The sequence below is a fragment of the Macaca mulatta genome, chromosome 4 (assembly GCF_049350105.2).
Source record: "Macaca mulatta isolate MMU2019108-1 chromosome 4, T2T-MMU8v2.0, whole genome shotgun sequence".
Lineage (NCBI taxonomy): Eukaryota > Metazoa > Chordata > Mammalia > Primates > Cercopithecidae > Macaca > Macaca mulatta.
In genome coordinates this window covers 49,947,452-49,971,004 of record NC_133409.1, presented here as the reverse complement: position 1 = coordinate 49,971,004, position 23,553 = coordinate 49,947,452, and the positions used below count along the sequence as shown (strand labels likewise).

Sequence of the window (23,553 nt, the reverse complement as noted above, 5' to 3'; positions counted from 1 at the left end):
CCATAGGTCTCCTTTCTATAGGCCATCTTGATGTTTAACAGCTCTTATTATATTAAAATCTCAGTATCCTAGAACTTAAAAGAACCTTATTGAAATTTTGTATACGAATACTTTTGAGATAAGAATTCACCTGGGGACACACACACATGCACACACACACACATTCAATCTTACAAAAATGCCTAGTCCAGCAGTTCTCAAAGTGTGGTCAATAGACTAATAGCATAACATTACCGGAGAACTTGATAATTCACATTTGCAGGCCCCACCCAAAACTTGCTGAATCAGCAGCTCTGAAAGTGGGGCCTACCAATCTGTGGCTTAACAAGCCCATCAGGTGATTCTGATTTACACTATAGGTTGAGACCATATCCTCCAGAGACTGGCTTAATTGGTCTCGGTAAATATAACTGAGCATTGATATCTTTTATATGCCCTAGGAAAGTGCAGCCAGAATTGAAAACAACTGATGTATACCAATTCTTTCAATTAATAGCCTCACTCAGTCCAGTGAGATTAAGTGATTTTTCCAAGCTATTAGGTTTTATGCTATTACTGTATTCTCCCAAACAAGAAAATAAAGAGACATGATTTCTTCCCTGATGGCACAGCAAGTATGGGACAGAGATGGTCTAGAAGTCAACTATCTCAACCTCCACTCTTACTCATTAGGTTTTTTTCTCTTTAATAAAGTTAAAGGCTATTTAATTTATTTCAACTTTAACCCTTACATTCTCAACTGGAGACAAAAATTGATTCTTGGGGTGAAAAAAAAATCTTAGATATGGATTATGACCTTCCAAAATCATCCTACCCAACAAAATCTTTTAGTATTAATTTTTCTCATTAGGAAGAAATATATAGTTAAAGCTATTTAATTTAATTTGAATTTAATTTTTATAATTGAAAAGGAGGTTAATGATAAAAAAAGGTTGAGAAAAAATGCTTTAAATGGTTTTACACATATACTACAATTCAGGATTGCTGTGTTCTATGTGCTATGTATAGTCCTATTAGTAGCTATTTGTTGCAAGATACTTGGAGCCAGATAATGTTTATACTATAGGTTCCTGGCTACTCTTTATGCTGTAATTTCACTCTATCATGGGCAGTATTAGAAAATACACTGGTTTTCACATACTATCATTATTTTACTTGGATTATAGTGGAGAATTTAGCATATTGATGCATGCAATGGAAAAAAAAATAATTTGTTAAAATTTGAGAATGTTCAGAAAAATCCCAGATATACAGTGGGATGAGTATCTCTGGGTAGATAAAAAAAATTACTGAAAATTTTCCCTCAAAGTCAGTAGCTTTGTTTGATATTTACCAATAAGTTTATGATGACATCCTTGAAATGTATTTCCAGAACATCACTGGAATATTATAATGAGAATACATAATCAAGTTTAGGACTAAATGAAAGATGTTGTCTTGTGTATGCTTTAAATAGGGAATTAATTTCTTTTAAAAATAAACCTATTTTTCCTTAAAAAGTAAAATAAACTGCCAGGCATATAGTAAGTAAATGAAAGTAAGAGAGGAAAGGAGGGATGAAAACTCAGGTTTCCTTAAACTATACTGTGGGTCTCATGTTCCTCTACCATAAATAAGTGGACTGGACTAACTTACTTCTTAGGGTCCTTTCAGTCCAGTAATTGACAATTCTAAATTACACATGCATATACACTAAATAAAGACTCTTCTTGATCAATAGAATATGACAGCAGAGAAAAAGGACATTTTCAAGGACCTAAAGAAAAAAAAAAAACTGCCCTGAAATATAGAGTAATCTCTTACACAACCGTAAGAGATTTTGATTTTAAGAAAAGACTCAGGATAAGTTAGAGACTTATGTTTATGTTAGAACACTGGCCAAAAACTATTAAATAAACTCTTAGGAAGGGAATTGTTGGATGCAAGGCTAGGGTGAAACTATGCTTAGACTGTTCAATAATTATGACTGATGATGTTCAGTAAGATAAATAATTACAGGTAGGTATCACATTTCTTCAAATATTGCTCTGAATCTACAAATGTATAATCATTAGCCCTAATTGTAATAATATAGATTTATATAAGTATGAATTAATGTAATATAATTTTAAAACATTACTCTTGGTAATTGGTAAACAAGGTTGCTTTTGACAGAATATACATAATTGAATAAAATTATATATTGCCCTTCAGCACTTTACTATTCCTAAATTACTTCCATTTCCAATATTTCATTTGATTTTCAGAACAATTCTGTGTAGAAATGAAACTACTTGCTATAGTTTGAATGTCTATGTGTTACCAAAATTTACAGGTTGAAATCCTAACTCCCAGAGGTCAGGAAAAAGATGGCTGAATAGGAACAGCTCCAGCCTCCAGCTCCCAGCACGAGCGACACAGAAGACAGGTGATTTCTGCATTTTCACCTGAGGTACCGGCTTCATCTCACTGGGGAGTGACGGACAATTGGTGCTGGTCAGCTGGTGCAGCCCGACCAGCGAGAGCTGAAGCAGGGTGAGGCATCCCCTCACCTGGGAAGCACAAGGGGGAAGGAAATCCCTTTCCTAGCCAAGGGAAACCGAGACACACAACACCTGGAAAATCGGGTAACTCCCACTCTAATACTGCACTTTACCAAGGGTCTTAGCAAACGGCACACCAGGAGATTATATCCCACACCTGGCCCAGAGGGTCCCATGCCCACGGAGCCTCCCTCATTGCTAGCACAGCAGTCTGAGATCTAACTGCAAGGCGGCAGCCAGGCTGGGGGAGGGGTGCTCGCCATTGCTGAGGCTTAAGTAGATAAACAAAGCCTCCAGGAAGCTCGAACTGGGTGGAGCCCACTGCAGCTCAAGGAGGCCTGCCTGTCTCTGTAGACTCTGCCTCTTGGTGGAGTCTGACAGCTGTCTGACAGCTTTGAAGACAGTACTGGATTTCCCAGCATGGAGGATGAGATCTGAGAACGGACAGACTGCCTGCTCAAGTGGGTCCCTGACCCCTGAGTAGCCTAACTGGGAGACATCCCCTACTAGGTGCAGACCGATACCTGACACCTAACACAGCAGGGTACACCCCTGAGACAAAGCTTCCAGAGCAAGAATCAGACATCAGCACTTGCCGTTCAGCAATATTCTATCTTCTGCAGCCTTTGCTGCTGATGCCCAGGTAAACAGGGTCTGGAGTGGACCTCAAGCAAACTCCAACAGACCTACAGTTCAGGGTCCTGACTGTTAGAAGGAAAACTAACAAACAGAAAGGACACCAACACTAAAACCCCATCAGTACGTCACCATCATCAAAGACCAAAGGCAGATAAAACCACGAAGATGGGGAAAAAGCAGGGCAGAAAAGCTGGAAATTCAAAAAATCAGAGCACATATCCCCCTCCAAAGGAATGCAGCTCATCGCCAGCAACGGATCAAAGCTGGACGGAGAATGACTTTGACGAGTTGAGAGAAGAAGGCTTCAGTCCATCAAACTTCTCAGAGCTAAAGGAGTAACTATGTACCCAGCACAAAGAAACTAAAAAATCTTGAAAAAAGAATGGAAGAATGGATAACTAGAATAATCAATGCAGAGAAGGCCATAAACAAACTGATAGAGATAAAAACCATGACAGGAGAAATACGTGACAAATGCACAAGCTTCAGTAACCGACTAGATCTACTGGAAGAAAAAGTATCAGTGATTGAAGATCAAATGAATGAAATGAAGTGAGAAGAGAAGTCTAGAGAAAAAAAGGAAAAAAAAATGAACAAAGCCTCCAAGAAATATGGGATTATGTGAAAAGACCAAATCTACATCTGATTGCTGTGCCTGAAAGTGAGGGGGAAAATGGAACCAAGTTGGAAAACACTCTTCAGGATATCACCACAAGAACTTCCCCAACCTAGTAAGGCAGGCCAATATTCAAATTCAGGGAATACAAAGAATGCTACAAAGATATTCCTCAAGAAGAGCAACTCCAAGGCACATAATTGTCAGATTCGCCAAAGTTGAAATAAAGGAAAAAATGTTAAGAGCAGCCAGAGAGAAAGGTCGGGTTACCCACAAAGGGAAGCCCATCAGACTAACAGCAGATCTCTCGGCAGAAAATCTACAAGCCAGAAGAGAGTGGGGGCCAATATTCAACATTCTTAAAGAAAAGAATTTTAAACCCAGAATTTCATATCCAGCCAAACTAAGTTTCATAAGTGAAGGAGAAATAAAATCCTTTACAGACAAGCAAATGCTTAGAGATTTTGTCACCACCAGGCCTGCCCTACAACAGACCCTGAAGGAAGCACTAAACATGGAAAGGAAAAACTGGTACCAGCTGTTGCAAAAACATGCCAAAATGTAAAGACCATCGATGCCAGGAAGAAACTACATCAACTAACGTGCAAAATAACCAGCTAATATCACAATGACAGGATCAAGTTCACACATAACAATATTAACTTAAATGTAAATGGACTAAATGCTCCAATTAAAAGACACAGACCGGCAAATTGCATAAAGAGTCAACACCCATCAGTTTCCTGTATAAAGAAGACCCATCTCACATGCAGAGACATACATAGGCTCAAAATAAAGGGATGGAGGAAGATCTACCAAGCAAATGGAGAACCAAAAAAAGCAGGGGTTGCAATCCTAGTCACTGATAAAACAGACTTTAAACCATCAAAGATCAAAAGAGACAAAGAAGGCCATTAAATAATGGTAAAGGGATCAATTCAACAGGAAGAGCTAACTATCCTAAATATATATGCACCCAATACAGGAGCACCCAGATTCATAAAGGAAGTCCTTAGAGACTTACAAAGAGACTTAGACTCTCATACAATAATAATGGGAGACTTCAACACCCCACTGTCAACATTGGACAGATCAACAAGACAGAATGTTAACAAGGATATCCAGGAATTGAACTCAACTCCACACCAAGAGGACCTAATAGACATCTACAGAACTCTCCACCCCAAATCAACAGAATATATATTCTTCTCAGCACCACATCGCACTTATTCCAAAACTGACCACATAGTTGGAAGTAAAGCACTCCTCACCAAATGTAAAAGAACAGAAATTATAACAAACTGTCTCTCAGACCACAGTGCAATCAAACTAGAACTCAGGACTAAGAAACTCAAACAAAACCGCTCAACTACATGGAAATTGAAGAACCTGCTCCTGAATGACTACTGGGTACATAACGAAATGAAGGCAGAAATAAAGATGTTCTTTGAAACCAATGAGAACAAATACACAACATACCAGAATCTCTGGGACACATTTAAAGCAGTGTGTAGAGGGAAATGTATAGCACTAAATGCCCACAAGAGAAAGCATGAAAGATCTAAAATTGACACCCTAACATCATAATTAAAAGAACTAGAGAAGCAAGAGCAAACACATTCAAAAGCTAGCAGAAGGCAAGAAATAACTAGGATCAGAGCAGAACTGAAGGAGATAGAGACACAAAAAACTCTCCAAAAAAATAAATGAATCCAGGAGCTGGTTTTTTGAAAAGATCAACAAAATTGATAGACCGCTAGCAAGACTAATAAAGAAGAAAAGAGAGAAGAATCGAATACATGCAATAAAAAATGATAAAGGGGATATCACTACTGACCCCACAGAAATACAAACTACCATCAGAGAATACTATAAACACCTCTATGCAAATAAACTAGAAAACCTAGAAGAAATGGATAATTTCCTGGACACTTAAACTCTCCCAAGACTAAACCAGGAAGAAGTTGAATCCCTGAATAGACCTATAGTAGGCTCTGAAATTGAGGCAATAATTCATAGCCTACCAACCAAAAAGTCCAGGACCAGATGGATTCACAGCTGAATTCTACTGGAGGTATACAAGGAGGAGCTGGTACCATTCCTTCTGAAACTATTCCAATCAATAGAAAAAGAGGGAATCCTCCCTAACTCATTTTATGAGGCCAACATCATCCTGATACTAAAGCCTGGCAGAGACATAACAAAAAAAGAGAATTTTAGACCAATATCCCTGATGAACATCGATGCAAAAATCCTCAATAAAATACTGGCAAACCAAATCCAGCAGCACATCAAAAAGCTTATCCACCATGATCAAGTGGGCTTCATCCCTGGGATGTAAGGCTGGTTCAACATACGCAAATCAATAAACGTAATCCAGCATATAAATGGAACCAAAGACTAAAACCACATGATTATCTCAATAGATGCAGAAAAGGCCTTTGACAAAATTCAACAGCCCTTCATGCTAAAAACACTCAATAAATTTGGTATTGATGGAACGCATCTCCAAATAATAAGAGCTATTTATGACAAACGCACAGCCAATCATACTGAATGGGCAAAAAACTGGAAGGATTCCCTTTGAAAACTGGCACAAGACAGGGATGCCCTCTCTCACCACTCCTATTCAACATAGTGTTGGAAGTTCTGGCTAGGGCAATCAGGCAAGAGAAAGAAATCAAGGGTATTCAGTTAGGAAAAGAAGTAGTCAAATTGTCCCTGTTTGCAGATGACATGATTGTATATTTAGAAAACCCCATCATCTCAGCCCAAAATCTCCTTAAGCTGATAAGCAATTTCAGCAAAGTCTCAGGATACAAAATTAATGTGCAAAAATCACAAGCATTCTTATACACCAATAACAGACAAACAGAGCCAAATCATGAATGAACTTCCATTCACAATTACTTCAAAGAGAATAAAATACCTAGGAATCCAACTTACAAGGGATGTAAAGGACCTCTTCAGGGAGAACTACAAACCACTGCTCAGTGAAATAAAAGAGGACACAAACAACTGGAAGAACATACCATGCTCATGGATAGGAAGAATCAATATCGTGAAAATGGCCATTGTGCCCAAGGTAATTTATAGATTCAATGTCATTCCCATCAAGCTACCAATGACTTTCTTCACAGAATTGGAAGAAACTGTTTTAAAGTTCATATGGAACCAAAAAAGAGCCCGCATTGCCAAGACAATCCTAAGTCAAAAGAACAAAGCTGGAGGCATCACACTACCTGACTTCAAACTATACTACAAGGCTACAGTAACCAAAACAGCATGGTACTGGTACCAAAACAGAGATATAGACCAATGGAACAGAACAGAGCCCTCAGAAATAATACCACATATCTATAGCCATCTGATCTCTGACAAACCTGAGAAAAACAAGAAATGGGGAAAGGATTCCCTATTTAATAATTGGTGCTGGGAAAATTGGCTAGCCATAAGTAGAAAGCTGAAACTGGATCCTTTCCTTACTCCTTATACGAAAATTAATTCAAGATGGATTAGAGACTTAAATGTTAGACCTAATACCATAAAAACCCTAGAAAAAAACCTAGGTAATACCATTCAGGACATGGGCATGGGCAAGAACTTCATGTCTAAAACACCAAAAGCAACAGCAACAAAAGCCAAAATTGACAAATGGGATCTAATTAAACTAAAAAACTTCTGCACAGCAAAAGATACTACCATCAGAGTGAACAGGCAACCTACAGAATGGGAGAAAATATTTGTAATCTACTCATCTGACAAAGGGCTAATATCCAGAACCTACAAAGAACTCAAACAAATTTACGAGAAAAAAACAAACAACCCCATCAAAAAATGGGCAAAGGATATGAACAGACATTTCTCAAAAGAAGACATGCATACAGCCAACAGATACATGAAAAAATGCTCGTCATCACTAGCCATCAGAGAAATGCAAATCAAAACCACAATGAGATACCATCTCACACCAGTTAGAATGGCAACCACTAAAAAGTCAGTAAAAAACAGGTGCTGGAGAGGATGTGGAGAAATAGAAACACTTTTACACTGTTGGTGGGATTGTAAACTGGTTCAACCATTGTGGAAAAGAGTATGGTGATTCCTCAAGGATCTAGAACTAGAAATACCATATGACCCAGCCATCCCATTACTGGGTATATACCCAAAGGATTATAAATCATGCTGCTATAAAGACACATGCACACGTATGTTTATTGCGGCACTATTCACAATAGCAAAGACTTGGAATCAACCCAAATGTCCATCAGTGACAGACTGGATTAAGAAAATGTGGCACATATACACCATGGAATACTATGCAGCCATAAAAAAAGATGAGTTTGTGTCCTTTGTAGGGACATGGATGCAGCTGGAAACCATCATTCTCAGCAAACTATCGCAAGAACAGAAAACCAAACACCGCATGTTCTCACTCATAGGTGGGAATTGATCAATGAGATCACTTGGACTCTGGAAAGGGAACATCACACACTGGGGCCTATTATTGGGAGGGGGACAGGGGGAGGGATTGCATTGGGAGTTATACCTGATGTACATGACGAGTTGATGGGTGCTGATGATTTGATGGGTGCAGCACACCAACATGGCACAAGTATACATATGTAACAAACCTGCACGTTGTGCACATGTACCCTAGAACTTAAAGTATAATAATAAAAAAATAAAATAAAATAAATAAATCAGGGGTTGCCACAAGAAAAAAAAGTAAAATCCTAACTCCCATAGTGATGGTATTAGGAGGCGATTAGGGCATGAGTGAAGAGCTGTCATCAGTGGGTTCAGTATCATATAAAAGACTACCTTCCACTATGGGAGGACACAGTGAGTAGACATCATCCATGAACCAGATAGCGGGCCCTTAGCAGACACCAAATCTACTAGTGCACTGATCTTGAACTTCTCCACCTTTAGAACTGTGAGAAATAAATTTCTGTTGTTTATAAGTCACCGAGTTTATAATATTTTTTTATTGCAGCCCAAAGGAACTAAGACACTACTTATTTCCATACACTGAAGCTTGGGTAAGTCAAATGACTTTTTCAGGGTCACCCAGGTCATCAGAGACAGAGAGAGCCATTAAATAAAAGTATTCTTACTCTAGCTCAGTACCTTTTCTACTAGCAGTACCTCACTAACACCTCTAACCCAAATTATCACACCTATGAGGAACCAACAACCCTCCTTACCTGCCTCTAGTGCACCCTAAAATCCACGGCCACACACAATTCACAGTAGATTATCTACATTATAGATCTTGTGTCTCACATTTAAAAATGTGACACTGGGGAGGCTGAGGCTGGTGGATCACAAGGTCAGGAGATCGAGACCATCCTGGCTAACACGGTGAAACCCCATCTCTACTAAAAGTACAAAAATTAGCCGGACGTGGTGGCAGGCACCTGTAGTCCCAGCTACTCGGGAGGCTGAGGCAGGAGAATGGAGTGAACCCGAGAGGCAGAGCTTGCAGTGAGCCGCGTTTGCACCACTGCACTCTAGTCTGGGCGACAGAGCGAGACTCTATCCTGGGAAAAAAAAAAAAAATATATATATATATATATATATTACACTGGACTTTCAAACCTTTACTCACAAAGCAACAGCAAATGTCACAACCTATAAAGAAAATATGAAAAATTCATGTTTTGGGGTTTGTTTATTTTTTGTTTTTTTGAGATGGAGTCTCACTGTGTTGCCAGGCTAGAGTGTAGTGGTGTGATCTTGGCTCACTGCAACCTCTGTCTCCTGGGTTCAAGCGATTCTCCTGCTTCAGCCTCCTGAATAGCTAGGACTACAGGTGCATTTGCCACCACGTCCAGCTAATTGCTGAATTTTTAGTAGTGGCAGGGTTTCACCATGTTGGCCGGGAAGGTCTCGATCTCTTGACCCCATGATCCGCCCACCTCGGCCTCCCAAAGTGCTAGGATTACAGGTGTGAGCCACCGTGCCCGGCCAGAAAATTCATGTTTTAAGCTTTTAAGTTTTTCTTTTCTGTAGGCGTAATATCAAACATGATGAAAATTAACATACTTATTAATACATGATGACTACCCTGGAAGGAATCACGGAATTCTCCAGCCCTGCGACTTCAGCTATGACCTACAAAGAATGCTTACCCCAAACCCAGCACACTTTTCTGTACTGTATCATGATCTAGAGGAAGCAGATAGAGGAGGAGGAGGAGGAGGAGGAGGAGGAGGACGAGGAGTAGGGTTTTTTTCTATAAACTCTGTGAATCAATTTATTCAACTAATCTATACTGAGTACTAATTTAGCAGAAAGCTAGCACTATACACTAAAATATTCGTTCTTGAGAATAATATGTTAATATTCATTTCTTTATTGTCCATTTTCAGAAGGCCGCTAAAGAAAAAGATAGGGTGAAAAGGTGACCTCAAATTCTTCCATAAACTAAGCCAGGAAATTGACGTAATGGAGCAAAAAGAGGGAACAGATTCAAGTAAAAACAAAAACAAAAACGTGAGGATATATCCCCAGTGCTTAGAATGGTGTTGGGACATAAACCTCATTTGGTAAAGTAGGTTTTAAATGGATGATGAATATATTTGGAGTCAGACAGACCTAAGACCCACTGCTCCACTTGTGCAATGGATCCCATCCTCTCACTGTTTGAGCTGGTATCCTCTCTCCTGCGTCACTGATTCTTCCCACTTCACAGAATCATTCTTAGCAGCATAGAACATGCTGAATAATGAAATCATATTTATATATTATTTCATAATTCACTACTCAGCAATGAGTTATAAAACCACTACTTGACTCTACATTCTTTCTTCAGCTACTATCTGATTTTTCTGTTACCTTTGTTGTAAAAGTCCTTAAAATGGTTTTCTGTACTTTGGTTCATATTCTCTCTTGAATCTACTCCAATCATGCTTCCAACTCCATCATGCCACTGTAACACCTCTTGTCCAAGGTCAACAAGATGGTCTCGAGATGATTAATTTTCTGTCCTCATCTTATTCAACCGCTCAGCAATGTTTGATCTTCGTGATCATGCCCTCCTTCAAAACACATTTTCTTTCTTTGGCATCCTGGACTCTGTTCTCTCGTGGTTCTTCTAGCCTTCTGGCTCTTCCTTCTCAGTCTCCTCATCTTCTCAGCCTCCAAAATTGTGACTTCTCAGGGCTCATCTCTTGGGATTTTTTTTTTTTTCCCTTGGTAAAATCTCTCCCTATAGGTGATCTCATCCAATCCCAGGGCTAATACACAGGCTGACAATTTTGATCTCTAATCTTGATCTTTCTTCTAACTTCAGATTCATATATCCAACAGCTTAAACATCTATAAGCTTAACATGTCAAACATCGAGCTCTTACATTTCCTTCCCAGACCACTCCTCCAGCAGTTTTCTTCTCTCTCTAAATGGTACTTCCATTTTCCATTTGCTTTGTCTAAAAATCTCTGACTTCTGACATCTTTGTTTCTTCTTCTCACATTCCACACATTCAATCCATCAGCAAATTTTGTTGATTCTTTCCAAATGTCTGCAGAAAGTAGTTACTCTTCATCATCTCTCCTGCTATACCCTTTTCCAATTCACCACCACTTGGATTACTGCAATAGTGCTGAACTCCTCTATATTCTACTCTTCATACAGTATTAGATCACAGCACTATAGACACCTACATCTTCCATGGCTTCCTCTCTCATTGAGTAAAAAAGCCAAAGTCCTTAAGAAAGAATATTCAAGGACCTATATGATCTGAATCCCTTTCTCCCACCCACCACCCCAGCTTCATCTCCTATCTACCATATTTGGTTAAACATTTTCAACCATATTGGTCTCCAAGCTATTCTTCAAATATGCCACAAACATTGCAAGCTCTGTGGCCTTTTTGCTTTCTGCCTCCTTTCCCTAAATGTTCTACTTCTAAGAGGGGTTGCTAAGTGCTTACTACATCACTCCAGGTCTCTGTTCAAAAATCACCCGATTTGTGACACTTTCCTGATCTTCTCCATATAAAATAGCACCTTGGCTTATAATCCCACATCCTCCTCTATCTTCTTGACCTTGCTTTATTTTTGTTATTACTGTGGGACATATATATTTATTGCCTATTTGTCGAGTGTCCATCTCTCACTATCAGGTAAGAACCTGGTTTTGTCCATTATTGAGTCACCAGTGACCAGAATATGCTGGTTCATATTAGGCACTCAATAAACACTTGCTGAATAAATGAACCAATTGTATTACCATCATTATCAGTATTACCTTCATTACCTAAAGGCTTAGGTCTCAAGGACTGAAGCAGAGCAACTGCCTGCAGTGCTCTAAAATGGAGCAAAACACAACGCAAATCCAGGTTACCTTGTTGGGAGGGAGGCCAAAATACAGCCAGGGCACACTGAGAGGCGGATATGTATTTTATGTGCTAAGGCCAGAAGAGGAAAATCATTTCATACTTCAACATTTGGATTTCAGTAAATACTATTAGCATATGGCCACAAGCAGCTTGTATTCCTTACAGAGCACATCTATTAGAAGAGCTTTGTGTTATTCTATTTCATCCCTAATAGTGTAACCCACAAAAAGGGAATACTATATGAATAACTAACAGAAGCAAAAGTTAGAAGAAGTTAGGAGAGAATGTGATTTCCTTAAATTGGTCATTTTAAATCTTCTATTATTATTATTATCTTGCGTATCATACATCAACAGTGTTTTCCTTTTTCTTATCTTGGAGCTATTTCTTTATCATATTCCTGCTTCAAGTAGAAAGAAAAAAATACACCTAAATGGTAATTTTAATAATCTAGTCACAAGGGTTCAAAAATCCAATAAATAAATTTCAGGGTCTTATCATTTTGTATTAAAGCAACTTATTACATAGATTTTCCTTTAGTAGATGTGTGCATTTGTTTTTGTCATTTTTTAAATGGAAATAGAATCATAATGTCACCTTAAAATGACCAGATTTAGAATGAGAACTTTCATTACATGGGAGGAGTAAAAAGTACAATAAAACAAGATGATATGTATGTACGAGAAAATGGGCATAAAGAAATCAATGGAAAGTGAACAAGGCACAAATTTAATAACACAAGGATCTAAGAATTAATGTGTCAGTTGATAACATTTCAGCATATCTTTTGGCTAATCAGAGTAAAAGTATAGATTTGCATAGGAATAGAAATTTGAGCAGAATTATAATTCAAAGAAAGGGCTTGGCTCAGAAAAGTAAAACACATAAAATGATCTTAAATAGTATGGGCTTCATCTGCATTACTTTTTTTTTTTTTTACTACAAGTCCTTATTTTTCACTTTTATTAAACATAAACAAGATAGTTTGTAATTTCTTATGATTCGATGACTTGAATTTAAGATTAAGTTAATTTGTAGTTTAAAAACTTTCTCAGGTCAGTTGAGGTGGCTCACGCCTGTAATCCCAGCACTTTGGGAGGCCGAGGCAGACAGATCACCTGAGGTCAAGAGTTCGAGACCAGCCTGAACAACATGGTGAAATCCTGTCCCTAGTAAAAATACAAAAATCAGCCAGGAGTGGTGGCATGCACCTGTAGTCCCAGTTACTTGGGAGGCTGAGGCAGGAGAATCGCTCAAACCCAGGAGGTGAAGGTTGCAGTGAGCCAAGATCATGCTCCAGTCTGGGCAACAGAGCGAGACTCCATCTAAAAAAAAAAAAAAAATACAAAATACAAAATTAGCTGGGCATGGTGGCAGGCACCTGTAGTCCCAGCTACTTGGGAGGCAGAGGCAGGAGAATTACTTGAACTTGGGAGGCAGAGGTTGCAGTGAGCCGTGATCATGCCACTGCACTCCAACCTGGGTGACAGAGCAAGACTCCGTCTTAAAAAAAAAAAAAAAAGTTTGTCGGTTGTGATGGCAGGCACCTGTAGTCCCAGCTACTTGGGAGGCTGAGGCAGGAGAATCACTTGAACCCAAGAGGTGGAGGCTGCAGTACTCCAGCCTGGGCAACAAGAGTGAAACTTGGTCTCAAAAATAAAAATAAAATTTTTAAAAATTTGATTATAAAACCTATTAGAAATTTAGATAAACTTCCTAATAAGCTAAAAGCAATATTATACTTTAGATACTGGTAGTGTTTGAAAAAAAAATTTAGTTAAATGTGAAGATAAAACTTAATACAAATGGAAACAATGTATGCACTTTAAATGTCTACTGACAATTAAAAGCAGACAGTGGTGGTGGGGGGAATCCTGCGATAATTGGTTCAACTCTGATACTTACCTATAATTTTATTTCAAATATCTACCTCACTAGAATTTGAATTAAGCGACTCACTATAGGTTATCCACTTACCTTACAATGGTCATACTGGAGCTGTAAGGCTGGAACATCTCCTCCAATAGGCATTTGTTTCTTAAGCTCTTCATCTTTCATATTCAGCCATTTGATCAGTTCTTCTAAAGACATCAGCAATCTGTTCCACTTCTCAGCACTGGCCTCCAAATGGGCCCTGTTGAGAAATAATAATAATAATAATAATAATAATAACAACAACCACCACCACATTTAAGAAATGCAAATTACATTCACAAAATTATCTACTTTCCTTTAGCATAATAATCTCATCTGACCAAGTAATGTTTACTTCCACAAAAGAGAGTGACTCCTTGCAAATACATATATATATATATATGTATTTACACATATGTATACACACATACATCCATTTCCTGTAAGAAACAGCTATTTTGAATAGGCTATAATATTCAGAGGATTTATTGGTAATAACTATCAAAATTTAAAACACAGACCTATATACCACGAAGGCTTTCAAGAAGGATGTCCATGATAGAATGTAAAATTATAAACCAAGTTTTAACAGTTGGGCAAAATCACTGAAGTACTTTATACTCTCATTTAAAGGTGAGGTCTTTGTTTCAATAATAATTTCTGTATTTAACACAGAAATGTACCTTCAGGTTCTTAGATTATGAACTCCATAATCAGGGAAATGTTTAGGAAATACATTTTTATGTGGTTAAGTTTCCAGTAAGAGCAAAGGCCCTTGAGAATAGGAGTGTAAATCTGCGCACATGTTCCTTTTTTGCTCTTGTTAGGGCCCTGGTGAAAGCCCACTTATCCAGCCTCAGGCCCACCGTGGGCTGGATTTGAAAATATGAATCAGTCAGAAACGATTCCAGTGACTCAAGGAATCGAACTGGACTTGACTCAATCCTGCATCACCCCAGAGGGCAGATTGTGAATATGGACTTATGCCTTAACTTGGGGAAATGGAATTACTGTGACTCTCCACGATCTTTGAGGTTTAGAGGTGTAACAAGGCACATGTCTGCCTTTAATCAGCATATGCTGATTTTTAAAAAGTTAAGTGTGAAACAATAAAAAAAAAGTTTAAATTCAGAACGAAGTTCAAAGCATTTTGTAAATCTCTGAGAACGGTATGATTAGAAAATTTATTTTCTTGTATTTACTATCAGTTCTATTTATTCCACAGGTGCTACAACTGAACTCATTTTACAAAACTGTGTTTTAACAAGGTCCTGATTCTACTTGAGCTCCAGCTTTTCTGTGTTCATATTGATTAACTTTAGGCCAAATACGTAATTCCCTTTCTCTGATAAACAATAATTTCATTTGTCACAGAGCAGAACTAAATAATTTCAACTATATTAACTAAAAATTCTCTCTGTAGTTATAAGCCATTTTGCAGCAAATAAATTTGACTGAGCTACCGCAATTTATTTCCAATATTTTTAATTGCAAAAGCCAGCTAGAAATCAGATGTCCTCAATCAAGAAGCACTTGAGTGTCTCCGTGTGCAAAATATTTATACGTGTTCCCTGCCTTTTATTTCAGATGATTTGATCCTGCATCTTCAATGTCTGTAGTTTCACTCATTAATCAATAACTAAATCACACATTATATTCATTTGAAATTGAGTTCCAAACACTTATTGTATTGAAATGCCCACAAATGTATTTTTCAATGCAGTCTTTTTTGACTGCACAGAAATAATGAAACTGATCACTGAAACTTACAGTATTTAGAATCTGAAGAACTATCTATTAATTATAAGGATGAAGACAATACTTTTTAAAAGAAATGCTGAGGTGGCTTCGAAATAAAAAAGAAAACGTTGGTATTTGTGTGCTTCTCTACATCTTTGATTTCCCATAGTAAAAAGCAAGTTGATCTGGCAGAATCTTTGTCTGGCAAATCTGTTCTGGTTATTCTCAAATAGATTATAACTATGTGTTTAGTGGATTACTACCATATGCCCAAATAAATGCATGCTTCTGTAGTAGCCTTCAGTGTTCTAGTTTCATTTGAATTCTTTCATCTTGAAAGATGAAAGCCTTTTCTTGGGCAACAGGTCGAATGCTTTGTAGGAAGAAACTTTAAATTTGTGTTCAGCTTAGTGGTACTTTCTCAATTATCCTATAAACATTTTAAAACTTAAATTTCTCTAAGACTATTGATAACCAGTGATCATCCAGAGTTTCAAAATCTTCACTTAAAACATTTTTTTATCAAACATATCTGTGGGCATTCATATTTTTAGACAATTGACTTATTCTAACATCTCGGCTGCTTCAGTTCACTCCTTTAGTACTTTGATATGTACAAAGCAATAAACACTTTTATTGACTGTATTATCAACCTAGGATGATGTCGACTACAGAATATCTTTTACACAAGTTACCCCTTTTAAAAGTGAATCAGGTTTTACAACTCTATAAGCATTTTTAAGTGACCAGTTATTCTTAAAAAATGTAATGCAAAAACGTGTTAGAAGGTAAAGACCCATAAAAATGGTACTTCATCATTTAAGAATAGTAGAAAGGAATTATGGAAGTAACTACAAACCAATATCTGTTTTCAATCAGCAAAAGCCTCTCTGCCTTTCAAAAACACTGCATCTTCAAGCAAGTTATTATTCCTTCTCCCAGTGTACAGATATAAAAGGAAATAGTGTGAGTGAGTGTGAGAAGGAGCACTGGCTAAAATAAAATACAGTTTTTCATTTACTCAGTACAAGCAAACATTTATGGAGCACCCACTCTGGTAGAGATATCCCATCCTCTGTTGTATAATGACTACCCAGAGTCAAATGTCCAATTTGGCATTCTTACTACAAAAGTACGTACATACACATATCTTTTGGTTTATGGTAAAATCTCCAAACTATAAATTGGGTTATAATGAAAGAAAATGCCTTAATTAGTCCAAGAATAACAGGCAACTTTAAAAGATTATTGCTGCTCCCAGGAAACGAATTAAGACATATTAGGAGAAAAGAGTCAAGTCTTCAGAATTCAGTCTGACTGTGCTGAAAAGAACACCAAAGCCGTGATTCCAATATGGTAGACACCAGTAGCATGTGGCTATTTAAATTTTAATTTAGGATAAATACAATGAGTAAATTTTGAAATTCAGGTTATCAGTTGCACGGGTCACATTTCAGGTGCTCAGTAGGCCACATATGGCTAATGGCTATTATATTAACCAGTGTAGATATAGATAATGTCTATCATTGGAGAAAGTTCTATTGGAATGTGCTACACTAGATAAACCAGAAAAAAAAAAGAGACAGCAGTTGGATCTTCCTCTATTAGATTTGGGGAAAAAAAAAATTAGTAGTTTTATAATATGGTTAGGACAACCAACTATCTAAGGCTAAACATAGTGTCAATGACATTGTAAAATGTGGTAACATTAGATTTAAATGATGATGTTAAAGGTTAATCTTCTCTAGGGGCTTTTAAAAAGGTGCCCTGAATTTTTAAGAGACTCATAAAAGAAAGGGAAGATAGAATTTTATCTTTGAACTCTGTTTTCATTAGATTTGACAATTTTGCTGGCCTTTGAAACCATATGTTAATAAAGGTCTATATTAAACATCGTTATGCTGATAAATGGATATTTAATTAACATAATCTCAAATTAAATAAGTTTAACATGAAAATTTAAACCTATGTCATCCACAGCACAGAACGTATTAGTGTGATTCCAATTGACATTTTTTCAGCGAGTAAAAAAATATAATCAAAGTTCCTGACAGCCCGTCTTCTAGCTGACGTTTCAAGTCAATAGCATTCTTCTCTTATACAGATTGAAGTGAAATTTATCATTGTATGTATTGTTCTAGATGCTAAAGAAGATGTAGCATGTTGGATTTTAGCATTTAAAAAGTTTAATCACGGCTATCCAAAAAGACTGAAAAATAATATTTTAAGATATTAACTCGTGGTATTGGAGCCACATATTATTACATTGTTCCAGTGGCCACAACATGGTCAAAGAAGGTAATAACTGTGAAACACTTAGGGTAGATCTAGCATATAAATATTCAATAAGTATTAGCTGTTATTATGATCTTAGCAGACATTTTCTTTTTAAAAAATTATGATAAATCAGAGCAAATGTTCCCTGCCATGACATTTTATGCTATAAAAAGTTTAATATCAACTTTAGCACAATAAAAGCATAATGTGGAATACAGAACCAATTCATATTAAATGCTCCAAGTAGTATAAAGAGTATCAATCGATGGCCTCATTCTCAAAACAAACAAACAAAAAAAATGAAGGCCACCTGCAGAGAGAGAATTTGGGGACTAAAAAGGATCAAAATCTTTTAAAATAGGCATGGTGATATCAGAGCGGAACTGTAGGAGACTGAGACACACACACAAAAAAACATTTGAAAGATCACCTTATCCAGGAGCTGGTTTTTTGAAAAAAAAAATTAATAAAATAGATAGACTGCTAGCAAGACTGATAAAGAAGAGAGAAAACTCAAATAAACACAATCAGAAATGACAAGAGGGATATCACCATTGACCCCACAAAAATACAACCATCAGAGAATATTATGAACACCTTTATGCACATAAACTAGAAAATCTAGAAGAAATGGATAAATTCCTGGACACATATATTCTCCCAGGACTGAACCAAGAAAAAAATGAATCCCTGAACAGCCAAATAACAAGCTCTGAAATTGAGTCAGTAATAAATAGCTTACAACCCAAAAAAAGCTCAGGACCAGATGGATTCACAGCTGAATTCTACCAGATGTATAAAGAAGAGTTGATATCATTTCTAATGAAACTGTTCCACAAAATTGAGGAGGAAGAACTCCTTCCTAACTCATTATATGAGACCAGCATCATCCTGATACCAAAACCTGCCAGAAACACAACAACAACCAAAAAAAACTTCAGGGCCAATATCCTTGATGAACATAGATTCAAAAATCCTCAACAAAACACTGGCACGCCAAATCCAGCAGCACATGAAAAAGCTAATCTACCACGATCAAGTAGGCTTCATCCCTAGGATGCAAGGTTGGTTCAACATACACAAATCAATAAATATGATTCATCACATTAACAAAATAAGACAAAAAACACACGATTGTCTCAATCCATGCAGAAAAGGCTTTCAAGAAAATTCAACACCCTTTAGGTTAAAAATTCTCAACAAACTAGATATTGAAGGAACATACCTCTAAATACTAAGAACCATCTACAACAAACCCACAGCCAACATCATACTGAATGAGTAAAAGCTGGAAGCATTCCCCTTAAAAACTGGCACAAGACAAGGATGCCCTCTCTCACCACTCCTTCAACACAATATCAGAAGTCCTGGCCAGGGCAATCAGGAAAGAGAAAGACATAGAGGGCTACCAAATAGAAAGAGGGGAAGTAAAACTATATCTGTTTGCAGGTGACAAGATTCTATATCCAGAAAACTTCACAGTCTCAGCCCAAAAGCTCCTTAAGCTAATAAACAACTTCAGCAGCATCTCAGGATAAAAAATCAATGTGCAAAATTCACTAGCATTCCTACACATCAAGAACAGTCAAGAGAAGAGCCAAATCAGGAACACAATCCCATTCACAACTGCCACAAAAAAATAAAATACTTATGAATATAGCTAATCAGGGAAGGGAAAGATCTCTACAAGGAGAACTACAAAACACTGCTCAAAAAAATCAGAGACAACATAAACCAATAGAAAAACATTCCATGCTCGTGGATAGGAGGAATCAACATCATTAAAACCAACATCATTTGGGCATCAACATACTGCCCAAAGCAACTTATAAATTTAATGCTATTCCTATAAAACTACCAATAATGTTCTTCACAGAACTAGAAAAAACTATTTTTAAATGTATATGAAACAACAAAAAAGAGCACGATAGCCAAGGCAATCCTAAGCAAAAAGAATAAAGCTGGAGGCATCATGATATCTGACTTGAAACTATACTACAGGTCTATAGTAACCAAAACAGCACAGTACTGGTACAAAAATATACACGTAGACCAATGGAACAGAACAGAGAACTCAGAAATATGGCTGTATGCCTACAACTATGATCTTTGACAAAGCTGACAAAAATAAGCAATGGGAAAATGATTCCCTATTCAATAAATGGTGCTGGGTAACTGCCTAGCCATATGCAAAACACTGAAACTGGACTTCTTCCTTACACCATATACAAAAATAAACTCAAAATTGATTAAATGCTTAAATGTAAAACCCAAAACTATAAAAAAAAATCCAAAAGACAACTGAGGCAATACCATTCTACACATAGGAATGGGCAAAAATTTCATGACGAAGACACCAAAAGCAACTGCAACAAAGGCAAACATTTGATAAATGAGATCTAATTAAGCTAAAGAGCTTCTGCACAGCAAAAGAAACTATCAACAGAGTAAACATACAGAATGAGAAAAACTGTTGCAAACTATGCATCTGACAAAGGTCTAATATTGAGCATCTATAAGGAACTTAAACAAATTTACAAGGAAAAAACAAACAATAACATAAAAAGTGGGCAAAGGACATGAGCAGTCACTTTTCAAAAGAAGACATATATGCAGCCAACAAGCATGTTAAAAAAAAAGCTCAATAGCACTGATAATTAGAGAAATGCAAATCAAAACCACAATGACATACCATCTCACACCAGTCAGAATGGCTATTAGTAAAAACTCAAAATATAATAGATGCTGATGAGGTTGAGGAGAAAAAGGAACACTTTTACACTGTTGGTTGGAGTGTAAATTAGTTCATCGATTAAGGAAGACAGTGTGGCAATTCCTCAAAGAACTAAAAACATAAATGCCATTTGACTTAGCAATCCCATTACTGGGTATATACCCAAAGGAATATAAACCATTCTGTTATAAAGATACATGCACATGTGTTCACTGTTCACTGTATGTTCACTGTAGTACTATGCACAATAGCAAAGACATGGAATCAACCTAAATGCCCATCAATGATAAGACTGGATTGAAAAAATGTGGTACATATACACCATAGAATACTATGCAGCCATGAAAAAGAACAAGACCATGTTCTTTGCAGGAATAAGGATAGAGCTGGAGGCCATTACCCTGAGCAAACTAATGCAGGAACATAAAACCAAATATCATGTCTTCACTTATAAGTGGGAGCTACATGATGAGAACACATGGATATATAGAGGAGACCAACAAATACTGGGGCCTATCAGAAGGTGGAACATGGGAGGAGGGAGAGGATCAGGAAAAATAACTATAGGGTACTAGACTTAATACCTGGGTGATGAAATAATCTGTGCAACAAGCCCCCATAACACTAGTTTACCTATATAACAAACCAGTACATGTACCCTGAACTGAAATTAAAAGTTAAATAAAATAAACATGAAATCTAAATGATAAATAATTAAAAAATAAAATAGACAAGGTGGTGAATATAATAGAAAATCATTGAAAATAACAATACCAATTGTAAGTAGAAAGTATCAAATTATAGCAGGACCAATGTTACCATTTTTCACTTTCTAGTGTAACACTAGGCAGAGTCCAAGATTAAAGGCAAGGGATAGAGAGGGTGTGGACATTGGAATGTCAGAGACTGGGAAACAGAAGAAGTTAAAAGGGGAAAGGAAATTCAAGGTCCTGACACTGTTGAAGTATCTTATGATGGGCTCCAAACTAGGTAGAGGGGATTAATGGAGTCTGAAAAGAGAAAGGGTTTGATCAACTAAAGATTAGAAGAAAGATGTGAAAATTCAGGAAAAAAAAGGAATAAATGTTTAAAAGCTGGAGAATCTGACAGTTGAAAATACCAGAGGATATGCATTTTAATATAATCAAGCTGGGGCTGGGCGCAGTAGCTCAGGCCTGTAATCCTAGCACTTTGGGAGGACGAGGAGGGTGGATCACTTGAGGCCAGGAGTTCGAGACCAGCCCAGTCAATATGGCGAAACCTCGTCTCTACTAAAAATACAAAAATTAGTTTGGCATGGTGGCACGTGCCTGTATTCCCAGCTACATGGGAGGCTGAGGCTTGAGCATCACTTGAACCTGGGGGATGGAGGTTGCAGTGAGCTAAGACTGCACCATTGCACTCCGGCCGAGGTGACAGAGCAAGACTCTGTTTCAAAAATAAGTAAATAAATAAATACACAAAAATCAAGTTGAAATATTGTAGATCTAGCATATAAAGTGAATAAAACTTTTTTTTCCCCTAGATGGTGGATTGGAAGCATTGTTAGCATGCCTCTTCCACTTGGAAAGACAAAATAGTATGTAGAGATTCATACTGTGAATTTATTTCCAAGAAGCAACACAGGAACTTAACAAGGAAAACTGACAGACACCACAGACCGTTTGAAAGAAGCAGCAGGCTGCAGCATACATCACGAGCCAGGCCAAAAATTGTAAGTCCCCAGAGTGTGAGAAAGGGAGAAACTGCCTACAGGACATACACACCCACTGGGGAACCTGGCAATCCAGGTTAGGGAAAAGGCCTTAACCCTACCCAGCTCTGGAGCTGATGTAGTGAGCAATGGGGAGTAGATGAGAAGGAACCACATTGGGATGTGCTGTGTGTGCACTCCCAGTCTCCAGAGGGATGAAGGGAAGTCATTCCTGATTCTAACTCATAGGAGACCTCGTGGAGGTCAGCCAGTTAACTCAGGCAGGGGTCACAGGTTGAGAGAAGCTCCTAACTGAGATTCATGATATAAACTTGAGTGGGCACAGGAGCTGGGTGCCCTTGCTTCATGGGCAGATGAGGATGGGCATGGCCTGAAAGCCCTGCAGTTTCCATCTCCACTGGGAAGGCTTATGATCTAAGGCAGTTTTGAGTTTGAGTGCAGACTGACTGGAACTTTGCTAGCTGTTGCTGCTAGTGGAATGCTGCAGATGTGAGACCCGCCTTGCCAAATGCAGGGGAGCTAGGTGGGGCTTACTGCTGCTGGCTACTCCCCATTCCTCATTTGCACTCTTTTGTGCAGCAGAGGCAACTGTGCTCCTCCTTGTAACACTACCCCAGCAGCCAACAAAATGTCCTCCAATCCCCACGAGAGCTGCTGCTTGCGTCCGCCTGTAGAGAGCCTTGCTTGACCCACCTCCCTACTGGTTTTGCCCCTTCACTCCTCCTGGTAGCTTAACACACACACACAAAAAAAACCCAGAATCTTTTGGGAGCTCTACGGCCCCTCCCATTGCTTGGGACACCAGAGTACCTCCCCGGGGTAACATAAGGCAAGCATAAATCCCGCCACTACCACCACAGCCAGTGCTCTTTTCCAAGTGCCACCTCCTAGCTGGAGGCCAACTGACACAGTCCATGATAGCATCTGCAAGGAGAATCACACTGCACCAGGAAGGGGAAAACTTGTGTGACCTCGGCTGTCACCATCACCTGCATCACCCTGGCTAATCAGGAGGCCCTGAGTCTGCCCACGTGACCTGTTCATTACTG

The 23,553-nt window shown here is 37.9% G+C and overlaps 1 protein-coding gene across 14 annotated transcripts in view; it reads right to left on the bottom strand.

Annotated features, from left to right (window-relative positions):
- UTRN (utrophin) overlaps positions 1 to 23,553 on the bottom strand; it is a 576,786-nt gene that overhangs the window by 151,218 nt on the left and 402,015 nt on the right. For all 14 annotated transcript variants that reach the window (XM_015137213.3, XM_077999492.1, XM_015137214.3 and 11 more), the window contains one exon: positions 14,103 to 14,259. In XM_015137213.3, coding sequence (XP_014992699.3) covers positions 14,103 to 14,259 — 157 coding nt within the window. The remainder of the gene's footprint in view (positions 1 to 14,102; positions 14,260 to 23,553) is intronic.